The sequence below is a fragment of the Dendrobium catenatum genome, unplaced genomic scaffold (assembly GCF_001605985.2).
Source record: "Dendrobium catenatum unplaced genomic scaffold, ASM160598v2 fragScaff_scaffold_1685, whole genome shotgun sequence".
Classification (NCBI taxonomy): Eukaryota; Viridiplantae; Streptophyta; class Magnoliopsida; order Asparagales; family Orchidaceae; genus Dendrobium; species Dendrobium catenatum.
Genome location: NW_021320147.1, coordinates 41,695 through 56,514, shown reverse-complemented (window position 1 = coordinate 56,514; position 14,820 = coordinate 41,695). Strand labels below are relative to the sequence as shown.

General features: G+C 38.5%; 1 protein-coding gene across 3 annotated transcripts in view; it reads left to right on the top strand.

Annotated features, from left to right (window-relative positions):
* The first annotated feature begins 3,307 nt into the window (after positions 1-3,307).
* Positions 3,308-14,820, top strand: part of LOC110106419 (protein GDAP2 homolog) — a 42,139-nt gene continuing 30,626 nt past the window's right edge. For 2 of the 3 annotated variants that reach the window (XM_020836323.2, XM_020836322.2), the window contains exons 1-4: positions 3,309-3,857; positions 3,967-4,044; positions 4,174-4,229; positions 14,672-14,791. In XM_020836323.2, the coding sequence (XP_020691982.1) occupies positions 3,549-3,857; positions 3,967-4,044; positions 4,174-4,229; positions 14,672-14,791 (563 nt within the window). In that variant the 5' untranslated portion in view covers positions 3,309-3,548. Of the gene's footprint in view, positions 3,858-3,966; positions 4,045-4,173; positions 4,230-14,671; positions 14,792-14,820 lie in introns of all 3 variants that reach the window. The other variant, XM_028701403.1, reaches the window with a different exon arrangement.

Sequence of the window (14,820 nt, the reverse complement as noted above, 5' to 3'; positions counted from 1 at the left end):
GATTTCTCATTTCATACTGTTCGTCCAGACAAATTATCTTATTCGTCCCTAGATGATTTCCTTTGTATTCTCAACTTAAACAGTTCGTCCAAATGATTTTGCCCATTTCATCCCAGGGCGATGTCCTCTGGACCCATGACTTGAACTAATCATCCAAACGATTTTACCCTGTTTGTCCCTGGACGATGTTCTCTGGACTCATGCTTCATACTGTTCGTCCAGACGAACTTATACATTCGTCCCCGGATGATGTTCTATGTTCCTTAAATATATGGATTGTCCTGCAATTTTGTTTCAACGAAGATTGGAAAAAACCATTCGTACCGGACGAACTATGTTCTTACGGGATGATGATCGAGTATGAAGTCATTTCATACCAATGCATATGGAGTTCGTACGCAACAGTTTTTACACTGTTCGTACGTACGAATTTTGATCATATGGGATGATCGAGTATGTACAAATTTGAAAAATTATAGTTTTTGGACAGTTTTTCATGTCTTTCTTATAAAATGTTCACTTAAAACTGTCTTATAATCTTTTTGTTCACTGGTCTTCGTGCAAATTGAAGAGAGATTGAAGGAGAGAGTGTGAGAGAGTGTTTGAAGGAGATTTCTTACTACTGGAGTGTGAAGGGTTCACTTGGTACTCAAATGTAAGGATCTTCATTTGTGAAATGTGTTTACTTCACTCTTTTCTCTTGTCTTTCCAGATTTTTCGTGAGAAGATATTGTCAAGAAGTTTCGGTTCTCTACTGACACTCGAGGAGTGTGAACAGCGGGAGGGTTCTCTGCTTATACTTGGAGAAGTGTGAAAGGACGAAGGGTTCTCTGCCTACACTTGAAGAGTGTGAACAGCGGAAAGGTTCTTTGTCTATACTTGGAGAGTGTGAACAGTGAGAGGTACTCTGCCTACACTTGGAAGGTTTAAAAGGATGACGGTTCTGTGACGCACCAAGTAGTGATGGAAGAGAGTTTTTGTAAAGGCTTCTCCGCCTTGCTGAGGGGGCAAAAGGAGAGACACTAAGTGGTAATAGTGCAATACCTGAAGTGGGAGACTTCAGGAAGTGGATGCAAGTCGTGTTTGACAGAACCACTATAAATCTTGTGTCTTTTTATTTTTTTACTGTTTTTTACTTTACTGTTTCTATTTGATTTGTGGTTAAAAAGTATTTTTAGAAAATTTCATTAAAAAGTTTGAATCAGTTTAAAATTATAAAAGGGAAAATTTTAAATTATCAATTAACCCCCCCTCTTGGTTAGCCGCTGGGACATAAGCTTAGGTCTAACAAGCTAATTCATATTTAACAAATTCAACATAAGGGTGAGTGTTGACCTCGATTTTCGCTCAAATATCCTCGAGCATCCTCAATCGATTCAATTAGACCTCGTCAAGCCCAATTTGAACTCGGATATGTCCGAATTAATTTAAATTAGACTCGACTTTTAAGATCGATGTCAATTTTGAATTCAATTCGCATTTTAAATTCATAGCACTGGCTCGAACCCGAACTGACTCGAATTGAATCAAAATTGGACTCAAGTCTAACTCAATCTCATCCAAATTTGTCCTGATTCAGCACAATTTAGTTCCACTAAAATCCATCTGGCTTTCTAAATAGTTTGAATCTTTTTTTTTTTTGATCCGGAATGGCCTTGACGGTCTTGATCTTTCCGAAATTCGGATTCTGTCGTGGCTGCAAGCTCCTGTCGCACAAGTCCTCAAACGAGCAGTGAATTCGAACAACTTTAGGTAAGAACAGAGCGTCGCAGTGCCGTTTTGAGCTTTTGAACAGAGTAAAGCGTCGGTAGACGTTAGAAGGCGAGGAGGAAGGGTTAGGTTGGCTGATTCTAACGGATGTCCCGGACTCTCCCCCCCTCCTCTGGGCTCGATCTTTCGTTCTCACGCCCTCTCTCTCTCAGACTCTCTCCCGCACTCACGCTCTCTCCCTCTCTGTCGCTCTCGGTCGGCACCGGCAAGAGGAGCCGAAGCCCCTTTGGCGTTGGCGAGCCCCAGCCCTACACCAAGCCTCCTCTTCCTCACGACAACTCACTCTCCCTCTCTCAGGCCGGTTCCGCCCAGCTCTCGGGCTTCTGCACAAGACCCCCTCTCCAGCTCTCGATCCCGACTCCATCTCCCACTTCCGATCTCTCCCCTTCTCGCTCTGAATCGCGCCCTCTCAGTTCCAAGAGCTGAAGCCCCTCTTTCTCTCTCGCTCTCCCTAGTGTTCGCGGAATCCAGCCAAGGCCGAACCTCTCTTACACTCCAGCTCCCTCTCTTGCTCTTGGGCTCCTTCTCTCTCGGTCTCTCGGCGACGAAGCCCAAGAGAGGTTGGAACCTCCGACCCCCTCCTCTCTCATGAGCGCCGGAGCCTGACGCCATCCTTGCTCATTCCCCTTTGGTCGTGAGCTCCAGGCGAAGTCCGACCCGTCGCCGTGTTCGACGCCTACCCGAGATCACTGCTTCCAGGTGAATCTTGCTTCCACTCGCAGCCGAGTTCCATATCAGTCCGAGACTGCCTTCTTTAGCCAACTGACGCCTCCTCTACTTTTTCTTTAGGGCAGGTAACCTCTTCCATTTCTCCTCTCCCTCTCATTTCCTCTCAGTTTTCTATTCTTCTCCTTGGTCTATCTCTTTCCCCTCTTCTCCTTCAAGAGTGGCAACGGTTGAATGAATATCTCATGGAATGAAGTTATGTTAAAGTTGTTTTTCTTCCTATTATCTCTCTGTTATAATGTCTTTTTCTCATATGGCTCTTGTGAATAGAGTTTTCCACTCATGAATACTTCATTTGGGAAAGGTGAACTAAATGGTTTTATAAAATGTGGGTGTACCTTATAGCAAGGACTATGTTGTTCAAGTTTTTCTTACACACAATCTGTAGGGATTCATGCTTGTTGATGGTTGGAATGAGAGATTTGTTGTTGTTTTTTTTTTATTATATGGTATATTTATTATTTTAAAATTAATTATATATAAAAATAATAAAAAAATCTTTTAATTTCTTTAAAAATTAAAAAATAGAGCTCAACAATCGAGAGCTTTTCAAACAAAACAATCAAGTCAAACTCGTACCTATAAATTTTATAACAGTTGAGGTTGAACTTAGTAAATAAGCTTGATCTCAATAATAACAATATAAATTGATTAGGCAGATTTTTGGCTTGGACTTTTTAACAACCCTAACCCTATTCACACTCCAAAATCTTCTGGTACAAAAATTTTACTCCTATCCGTGGGCCCCGATAGTCACGTGCTTGTCTAGCCCACCTCCTTGACCATTCGTTTGCAATCTTTGCTCGTTTCATCCTGGCTTCGGAACCCAGTTTTAGGCTTTTCGTTCCCCTTCATTCTAAGCAGATATGTATTCCAAGGCCTTAGGGTTTCTTTCTTCTCCAAAATCTTGATGCCCATTTATGACTTCAACTTGAGATTAATTCAACGTGCGGGTTCTGTTGATTCTGTGTTAGAAAGCTGGCTGTCACCTGAAAAATTGGATCTTTTTAGGTTTCCGTCTGTTGGATCGAGCGGAATCTATTGGTTTCGATATGTATCGGAGCGTGGCTACGCGCGGTGGGATGCCAACAGACAGCGGTGAAAGTGGCGTGGTGACGCTCGATCAGGTACCCAGTTGGAATGACACTGATCAGCGATCTTCTTTCCTTTATGGACCAGGAGATTCTTCCACGCCGTTATATTTCTCAGATCCTCTGACTTCTTCTTCTGGATTGAATTCGGGAATTGATGGCATGGTGTCGAGGTTTCCGGTTGACCAAGATATCAATGGAAGGATATATCTATGGCGTGGCAACCCTTGGAATCTTGAGGTCGATGCTGTTGTTAATTCCACCAATGAGGTGAGCGTGCTTTTATGTATGTTTGTAGTCATTTGTCCCGTGGTAATGGAATTTTTTTTTTTCTTTTAGGTACTTCAATGGTTTAATTTTTTGTTTATTTGTTTGCAAGAGTTTGGATGAAGCACATAGCAGTCCCGGTTTGCATACTGCTGCTGGACCAGGTCTTGCAGAGGAGTGTTCTGCATTGGTATGCTTTTTTTTTTTTTTTCTGTAAATTTCTTTGGGGAGTGCGCCTTTACTGTTAATTTAATCTAATTTTGTGTTATGTAGGTATACATGATTTTGAATATAGAGTTTCTCACAATATTTGTTGCAGGGTGGCTGTCGGACTGGAATGGCAAAAATGACTAATGCTTATGATCTCCCAGCCAGGTATGTGCTGAAAGTTCATCATTTTGATTGCTATACCGATTTATATGTTACAGACTTTTTCTCACATCCAATCTTATTTTATTTTGATCAGTTTTATTAGTCTAAACTGAAACGACATTTGTTTATATATTTGATATGCTGAAAGGACTATTGTTTGTATATTTGATGTGTGAAAATACAATGTTGCCCCTCCTACAGCTCCAAATATGTCAGAGAGGGAGGGACGGGCTTATTTTGGGTTGTGGGTGGGATGGTGTGCTATTACTCTCGATATGCTGGTAGCACATTTTTTGTAAGGGATGACGCTCGTGCCGTGAACAGCATGGTTCTTGTGTTTTAGTTATGGATTTAGGAAGATAATTATGATTGTCAAAGGTCTTCATAGATTTGCACTGGGGAAAACTCCTTTCCAACCGGCATAGCAAGAAAATTATGCTGCCTGGTAGGTTATTTTTGGTTACGTGCTTCCTATTACTAAGAAACATCATTCATTATGTTTATATATTCTTTTCATACATTCATTGTTTAAGATGACACAATATAAGGCTCGTCTTGAGGCCCACCTCATTGTAACTCCAGTGAAAAATATCTCGAGGCTTATGCTTCAGACTTTTTTTATGAGGCTTGCACCTTAGCTTGACTGATGCCCGCCTTGAGGGGCACCTCTCCTTGCTTGTGTGAAGTGTACGCCTCTCCTATATATATATATTACTAAAACTTACCTGAATCCTAAACTAAAGCCCTAAAATAAATCACACATTCATGCACCCTCGAGCTGCAACAACTTCCTCTCGATTGCCTCAACCTCTAGCTTGCCGCCTATGCTGCAGCCACCACTATCTTAGCCCCGAGGATCACTTGAAAGCTGTACACCGCCACCTCTAAAAATTTTGGTTTTTACTCTCATCCATGACAAATATTTATGAAATAGGAAGATGAATTAAACAAATGAAGAAGAAGTAGATTGAGAAGCATTGGACTCCACAGGATGAGATAAGGGTGTCAAAACCGGGTAACGGGTCGGGTTCGGGTCAAACCTAGAACTGACCCGGGTTCAAACTGGTCAACCCTAACCCAACCTGGGCAGGTAAACGGGTCAGAAATCCGAACCCGACCCCGACCCGACACGGGAAGCAGACGCAGGTGCGCGAGTAGAACGCCGGCAGCTGGGCAGGCAAGAGCGCGAGCGGGCGGTCTCGACAAGCGTACGGGTGTCCTCGGTAGGCGTGCGGGCTGCCTCGGCTGTCGAGCGGGTGGATCGCTGCTGACGTTGTTGCGCGGGCAGCTAGGCGGGCAGGGCGAGGGCAACGGGGGCAAGAGCGGGGGCAACCTGGGCAGATGCGGGCAATGCATGTTAAACGGGTTGGCGGGTTGGCCCAGCAACCCATCGGGTCAACCCGAACCCGACCCTTTTTTCAAACGAGTCGAATCCGTGAACTCGAACCCGACTCGTTTTGAAATCGGGTCGGGTCAAACCTGAACTTTCAGAGTCGGGTTCGGTCGGGTTTTCGTGTCATGTAAAATATTAACACCCTTAGGATGAGGCGGGGGAGAAAATAATTTGTTATGGGAAGGGGAGACGGTCTAGAGAGAGAAGCTTCAAGATTCTAGAGAGAGAAAGTCATCGTTTTCAAATTTTTTTTCCCGGTTCTCTTTTTCGTTCTTCGCGGAATTGGCGGGGAAGGAGTTTATGGATGGCCGTCGGCCTTCTACGGCGACGGTAGGTAATGGTAATGCCAAAGGATTTGGTAAGATACAAATCCTTGCGGCTAAAGGAGTTCAGGATGGAGTCTCTGGTTTTAAGAAATTAGATGGATTGATGAACAATCGATTGAAAGGTCAGTTGATTATAAGGGAACCTATTGAAGATAATTCCAAGAAGGTCTTTGATGCTGAAGGCAAAGGTAAGGAGGTTGAGCTGGAAGGAATGATAGGTTCTTCGGAAGCTGCTTAGGTTTTTCGTAATCTTGATTCGAATGTTCTTTCAGCCTCTTCCTCTGATATGAAAATTTTCGTTAATAGGTTTGGGATGTCAAATGCTATCCCTGGTCACACAGGGATAAATGCGACTACTCGTAATTCTATTTTGGAAAATTCTCATATCAGTGGTTATTTGGGTTCGGAAGATGATCAAGTTGAAGGTAAGATGAATGAGGTATTGACAGATAGCAATGAAGTGAGAGGTGTTGAGAATCCCTGGAAGAAGAAACCGTACATCAAGTTGGATTTTAAGGATGATGATTTGGTGATGTCTGAAGACGGTGTGGCTGTCAAACTAAGGGATGATATGGAGATTTTGAATTCCAATAAACATAGGAATTCATTGGTTATTAAGGTGTTTGAGAAGGAGATCCCTTCACATCTGGTTGCTTGGGATGTGAGGCGGCAGTGGAAGTTGTTTGGCAATTTTCATTTTACTACTCTTGGAAGAGGATGGTTTTTATGTTCTTTTTGTTCAGCAGAGATGATGGAAGGTGTTTTAATGGGAGGTCCGTGGTTTGTAAATGGCCACATAATTGGAATGGAACGTTGGACAGCTGAATTCTCTACCTTTTCTTTGAAAGGGCTGACCTCTCCAATCTGGATTAAATTACCTCATCTACCATTACAATGTTGGGATGAAGTCAACATGGCAAGGATAGCTGCAATGGTTGGAAGACCTCTTATGTTGGATGGAAACTTATTCCAATGGGGTAAGAGGGAATTTGCCTGAGTTTGCGTTTGGGTCAAGCTTGATCAAAGCCTCCCTACTGGAGTTTGGGTAGAAAGCATTTCGGGAAGATTTTTCCAAAGAGTTGAATATGAGCGAATTTCATCCTTTTGTTATGATTGTAGGATGGTGGGGCACTTAAAAGTTGACTGTAAAAGAAGAAGTTCAACGGCTATGGACAGTAATGTTATTAATGATAATGTCAAGGAAATGCAAGGGGTGGATATGCAGACTGAAGAAAACAATGGTTCTAAGTATGGGCCTTGGATTATGGTAAACAGGAAAAACTTTAGAAAACAACCTTTGGTGAAAAGAATATGGAAGAAATCTGATAATAATCAGGTTTTTAAAAAGAAGATAGTGGAAAGGGAAATTTCTAAAGCTGGCTTTGAAGACCAGGATGACATTGTTCCTATTAAGAAGCAGATAAAGAAGGTGGAAAATCAGCTTGAAGAAGGTGAGATTGATACAGAAATGGAAATTATGGGAGACAATAAGGAGCTGGAGGGTTCAGAACTCAATCTGGATCTAATTGACAATGAAGTTGACAAGGACGTCCTAAATACGGGTATGGTTTCTCTCAACTCTAATCCTTGTCAAATTAGTGAAAACATATTTCAGATTTTGGTAAATGAAGATATGGATGGAGAGGTTCTATTTGTCAAATCTGGGAAACCCGCTGTTGATGAAATTATTTGTAAAAATGGGGCAAATGCCAGGGAAGATGTTGTGGTATCTTAAGGAATTTTGAATAATTCTGTTTGTGAAGGTAGCTGTATTCGGGGTGTGAAGACCAATAGTGGTAATGGGGATGTGGTTAAGAGCAAGCTGGCTAAAGAAATTAGATATTTGGGTCCAATTTCGGTTAATTCAAGAGGAAGGATTGGTGATGGAGGTAGTAGGAAGAAGGTTGGGGGTTCTTCCCCTAAAAAAGTTTAATGGGATCTTTAGCCTTTTGGAATTGTTGAGGGGCTAGAAAGAGAGAAGCCTCTCTCTATTTGAAGGAGTTTATTAAAAATTACAAGGTGTTTTTTGTTGGATTGGTGGAGACAAAAATCAATTCTTTTGATAAGAATGATTTTATGAAGCTTATGGGTCCTGCTTGGGATTTCTTTTTAGTTCCTTCTGAAGGTCTATCAGGAGGAATTATGATTTTGTGGAAGAGTGATATGGCATCTTTTTCAGTGATTAAAGCATTGGATCAATGTGTTATTGGTGATCTCAATGTCTTTAATAAGGGTATTTGGATGATTACTACTGTGTATGGGAGTAAGGATGTTCAGAAGAGAAGGAAGTTGTGGGAATGCATTGGGGAACAGTCACATAGAGATCTTCCTTCGGTTATTGGGGGAGACTTTAATTGCATTTTATCTCAAGAAGATAAGAAGGGTGGTAGGAAGTTTGTTTTTTTCTCAAGGCCCCTTGGAAATGTCTACCTTTATGTATGAGAATGATTATCATGATGTTAGGGTGGTTGGCCCTAGATATACTTGGTGTAATAATAAGGTTGGTGGTGGGAGAATCCTTGAAAGGTTGGATAGGTGTTTGCTGAACTCTTTGGCTTCAGATCTTGTGCATCTTGGGGTGGAGATACATTTAGCAAGAGTGGCTTCTGATCAAGGGGATGCTAATACAAAATTCTTTCATGCCTTTGCTAATGGGAGAAGAAATGCTAAGTGGATCTACCAAGTGAAGACTGATAATGGAGAGATTTCTGAAGACCCAAGGGTTGTGGAAGAAATTTTTCTCAGATTTTTCCAAAGTAAATGGAGGCATAGAAGTTGCAGTTTGTCTAGCTGGCCAAAACCATGGACTGTTCTGGATGATGAAGAGAAGTTTTTGCTAGAAAAAGAAATTTCGGTGGAAGAAGTTAAGGTGGTTGTTATGGGGTTGGGAAACAACAAATCTCCTGGATATGATGGGTTGACTCATTCCTTTTTCAAAGGTTATTGGGAGATTATTGAGAAGGATGTTTACAAGGAGGTTAGTTTATTCTTCTCCTCGGGAAGGATGTGCAAAGAGTGGAAAGACACTTTAGTTGTGCTGATTCCTAAGTATTCTAATCCTCTTTCTCCTTCTGGATTTAGACCTATTAGTTTATGCAATTATATTTATAAAAATGTTGCTAAAGTGATTTTGAATAGAATGCTAATGGTGATTCCCAAGATTATCTCAGAAGAACAGGTTGCTTTTGTGAAGGGGAGATCCATCTCTGATCATCTGTTATTAGCTCAAGAGGTCTTCAACAAGTTCAGATTTTCTAAGGCAAGCAATGGATATGTGGCTATTAAATTGGATATGGAACAAGCATACGATAGTATGTATTGGCTAACCCTATAGAAAATTATCGTGGAATTAAGATTCCCGAACAGATTTATTGGGTTGGTGATGGATTGTGTTTCTAATCCTAGATTCTCTATTGTAATCAATGGAAATAATTCATTGTGGATTGATGGTTTGAGTGGATTTCGACAGGGATGTCCCCTTTCTCCAATCTTGTTTATTATGTGCTCATAATTATTATCTAATGCCTTTTTTGAAAATGGACCTAATTTGGGAGTCAAAATCTGTGCTAAAGCCCCCAAGATCACTCATATGTTGTATGCTGTTATTTTCAGTTGCTAAAATGAAGAATATTAAGAAGATGTGGAACATTGTAGGTGACTATTGTATGTGGGCTGGACAGGCTATTAACCAGCAGAAATTTGCTTTGATTTGCGGGAAGGCGGTTCGTAGAAGGAGGAAGAGGAAAATTTCAAAACTACTGGGTATCAAATTGGAAGAAGAACTGGAGTATCTAGGGGTTAAAATGGCTTTGAGAAGGTTAAGGAAGGCTGACTTCCAAATGCTTATGGATAAATCCTTGAAACGGCTTAATGCTTGGGGGAATAGGTTTGTTTCCCTTGCCTGTAAACTCGTGCTGGTGAAATGTGTTCTTCTTGCACTTCCAGTTTTTTTGATTACACATTCTCTAGTTCCCAAGAGAATCCTATTTGAGCTGGAAAGACATTGTAGAGACTTTATTTGGCATAAGATGGATGGAGGCCGTGGCTTGCACTATGTGAGCTGGGAAGTTTTATGTCGACCCAAACAGTGTGGTGGTTGGGGTGTTCAATCTGTTTTGGATAGAATGGGACCGCTTCGAGTTAAATTTGCTTGGAATTCAATTGAGAATCCTAATTCTCTGTTTTATAGAAACTTTATTGCCAAATATGGGGAGAGCTGGTGGAAAATGGAGAGAACTAGAAGTGGTTCTAATTCTTGGAAGATTATGATGAGTGGATGGGAAGTTCTTAATAATTTCCTAAGATGGAAGGTGGTTAATGGTGAGAACATTGATGTCCTAAAGGATGCTTGGATTATGGAGAAAAGCTTATTGAAATGGCATACGTTTGTGGGAAATTTAGAAGATGAAGACATGAAGTTGAACTATTTCATTGAGAATGGTAACTGGGTTAATTCTAAACTCAGAATTTGCTTTGGGGAGGACTTGGTTAAGCTGATTGAAGATGTTCAGATTTTCAATTCTTTGTATGAAGATCAAATGGAACTAAGGCTGCAATTAACGGGTAAATCCTTATCTGCTTTATTAATTGAAAGTAGATATAAATATTTACTTGAAAATGCTGATACAACCTGGATGCATAAACTGAAGTTAAATGCCAAAGTTAAGTTGTTTCTTTGGCGAGTTTGTAAAGATGCAGTTCCAACAGAATTTTTTCTGTTTAAGAGAAGGATTTCAGGGAGCTTTCTTTGTCCAATGGGTTGTGATGAAACTGAAAATCTAGATCATATTACAACTTCATGTTAAACTCTGGTGAATGTAAACAATGTGCTTAGAAGCAGGGGATTTAAAATCCCTGTTTTCAGCACCTTTACAGAATGGATTCAGGGTATGCAAAATCTGTTTGTGCAGAATGTATTATCAGCATAGGTTTATGCATTGAGTATGTGGTTTGTCTGGAACAATAGATGCAAGGTGAAACATGGAAATTCTGGGTGTAGTGCTGAGGTGATTGCAGCTTTTGTTATTAGCTTTTTCAGTTCTTCTAATCAAGATGTGTATCGCTCAGATAACTAGGGTGCTAACCGGTCCGATGGACTGCTCTCAGATTTTTGGCATCCCACTCCACCTGAGTGGTTAAAAGCTTAATTGGATGCTTCTCTTAAAGAGAACTATGATGCGGGGTTAGGAGGAGTTTTAAGAGATGACAAAGGGAGATTTTTTTTTTCTTTTGGAAGGAAATGTAGACATTGGGACATTGACCGTATGGAGCTATCTTCTTTTAAATCTGTTAAAGACATGATGCAAGAGTGGATTTATATAGCTAAAGGGATTATAATAGAGCTGAACATAGGGAGTTTTAAGGGCTACAGAAAGGCTATACGGAGAAAAATAAAAATACATACAACGCTGCACGCTAACCTATGACACATATTGCCTCTTGGTTGGGTACAAGAGGCAAAGTCAACGGACGAGTGAGCATAGAGGGGCTAGTAGATGTAGGGCGAGTTCTTGGTAGAGTCCTAAGAGGAGATGGACCCATAGCTAGCTAGTCGTCTCATCTAGTTGGAGAATGACATAGGGAGCTCGAGGTTGCCATGTCATGAAAGGCAAGCAGTGGTGTTTGCGGGGATGAATAGTCTTTGAGTATGGTAGTGGTAGCTGAATGGAGTGTGGAACCCCTAAGATTGATGCTCTCATGTAGTTGAGTCTGACAGGCTCGAAGGAAGAGGATCTGATTGAGATGAGTGATGATTTGGTTGCTTTGTGAGGAATTTCATGGTCTCCCACCATAGGGTGACCTCCTTGGCAGATGTGGGCGAGCGACGCCTGCCATTCTCCTTGAGCAAGTTTCTCTCTAGTCCCTGACTAGTCCTTTAAGGGATCTTCTCCTGAGAGGGAAGACCCTCATCACAACCCAGTCGCTACCTATCAAAGCACTTGAGAAGGTGATCATGGGTATACAGGTACAATGAGAAAAAAATTAAATAGCGTTGGTTGGGCTTCTTTTTTGCATGAAATGATTTAGCTTTTAATACTTTGTCTTCTAATTTTAAAATAGGAGATATAATGAATTTTTAATTTTATACTGTCATTTAAATTTCAAAATAAGAAACCTGAAAATATACTTGCATTTGCATTCCAACATAATAATTTGAATAAAAAAATATGTGGATGAATTAATTCAAATTTACTCTCTGAATTTATCATTTAAATTAGAAAACATTTATAAGAATTTAGTATGAATGTGCTGACACCAGTTAAGGTGATGTTGGATCAAAGAAAATATTTTAAATAAAATATTTACTTACCTTTTAGGATTGAATATGGTGCTAATAAGGAATAATGCTAATTGATTTTGAGTGATTTAAATGAGGATTTTTTTAGGAATGACATTAACATAAAAACTATAAATTGGAAAACATTTTAAACAACTCTGGTAAGTTTTAAAAATTAATGCAAGGCTATAGAATAATTTCATAAATAGATTTAATTAAATTTGGACATAAATTGAAAGCAATTAATGGGAAAATTGGGAGACAATGTTTTTAGGACCCCCCGAGCTTCCAAAGGCACAACAGATGTACTGCATTATATCTCGTTAGTTCTCTAAGGTTCAATTTTGGGGAAATAAGAAGGGCTTTCCCTAGTGTTTTATCTAATAAATTTTGAAATAATACTGACGACTGTTGTATTTTTTTTGCCTACTCTTAATTTGAAGGAAGTAATTTGAGAGGAGGGCAAGCGATGTTTCCTTTCAGATCCACTAGGAGTACTCGGTTAAAAAAATAATGCTTGGCTGGAGAATAATTCTTTAAACAAACAAATTGAAATTCTAATATAAATTGAAAGAAACTTATGGGGTAAATTTCAAATGGGACAATTTATGTAAAGAGTATTGAAAAGCACAGAAAACATGAAGAGAAATTAGAGTAAATTGAGAAATAAAATTTGATTAAAGGTAAAATATTGGAAAGAATATCACCCATTTGAAATCACAAGATTTGATTTGAAAAGTATTTTATAGATTCGAACAACAAAGCCACACAAAGGTTTCCTACACACAACCAAAATAAATCATGAAGTTCAATGTTTATAGTTTTTAAATTTAAATAATAATATTTACTAATTTTAAATATACAACAATAACAACAATAACAACATCAAGCCTTTATACCACTATGTGGGGTCGGCTACATGAATCTTTTATTTTTTTTCCATTGTGCCATGTTAAAGCATGGTTTAAAATTGCGCAATATGAGGCTCGCCTTTGCGCAATTCCAGTAAAAAATGCCTCGATGCTTATAATAATAATAATAATAATAATAATAATAATAATAATAATAATAATAATAATAATAATAATAATAATAATAATAATAATAATAATAATAATAATAATAATAATAATAATAATAATAATAATAATAATAATAATAATAATAATAATAATAATAATAATAATAATAATAATAATAATAATAATAATAATAATAATAATAATAATAATAATAATAATAATAATAATAATAAATTATTAGATTTAAATGATTTTAAATAGAAAGAATAAAATTTTTTAATTTTTTTTACCTAAAATGATAAAGGCTTGGTTAGAAAGTATTAGAAATGACATTTCATTTATTATTTTTAAATTAGAATTTGACTTTTAACTAGACACAATAGAGAAAAAAGATTCATGTAGCTTACCCCATATAATGGGATAAAGGCTTGATGTTGTTGTTGTATATCTGAAATGATATTCTGGATTCAACAGTAATGGAAATGAGTGCAAATTTAGGCAAAATGAAATAGTTATTTGTTTAATTATATGAAAAGTGTGATTAATTGAAAATAAAATTATAAGTTGTTAAAAAAGTCTTCCCTTTTTGATTGTCCTTTATTTTGTAGTTACAAAGCTTGACTTTTTGTCTTTCGCATCATTCCATGTTCATTGTACTTTTTAGGCTCTTGAATCTAAATTTATCTGTGGGCGAAGCCTGATCTTACTTGCAAGATTTACTGCAAAAAGTAGAGAACCAAAAAGAAAGAGAGAGGGAGAGAATATGAGAGAAGCATTGTGATTTCATTGCCCGATAGTAGAGAGGTTGAGACCAATAAGTTGTTGTATGTGTTCTTAGGCTTGACTTCTGACCCTCTATTTATAGGTGAGAGTAGAAGCAATGATATATAAAAAAAATTACAAAAAAGGTAAATAAATGAATGATATAACATGTCTAATAAAATCTTACAACTAAAAGGAGATATGTTAATTATATCTCTTTGGTTACATATGCATTAGAGCTTTTCAGATATAAGATAAGCCCCCCACATGTAGCTACTAATTGGTCTGGTTTGATCTGATTGAACTGTGAGATTAACTTCTTTTAGCATGAGCAACTTGGGGTATAAACTATTTACTGCAAAAAATATCAATTTCTATTGATGAGTAAGATTTTTATTTGGAAATATATGTAGCCATCTTAAATTATTCTATTGGATATCTCATGTATTTGTTTGAACTATATGGTTCATTTTCTTATTGGTATTTGGCAAGTGGGAATGGATAACTCTAACTAATGCTTTATTGTTGTCAGTTAGTACCAGTCTGTACCAGCTTCCATGTGGGAACTGCTATGAAGCATTTACTAACTTCTGTTTACTTACAGTCTTCCTGTGGCACTCATAATTTGGTGTCGTAGCATTAATTTAAATTAACTGTCATTGCAGGAAAATTATCCACACTGTTGGCCCAAAATATGCTGTCAAGTATCATACTGCTGCCGAAAATGCTTTGAGCCATTGTTATCGTTCTTGCTTGGAACTTCTTATTGAAAACGGTCTTCAGAGGTTGGTATCATCAAATTATGCAGATGCCA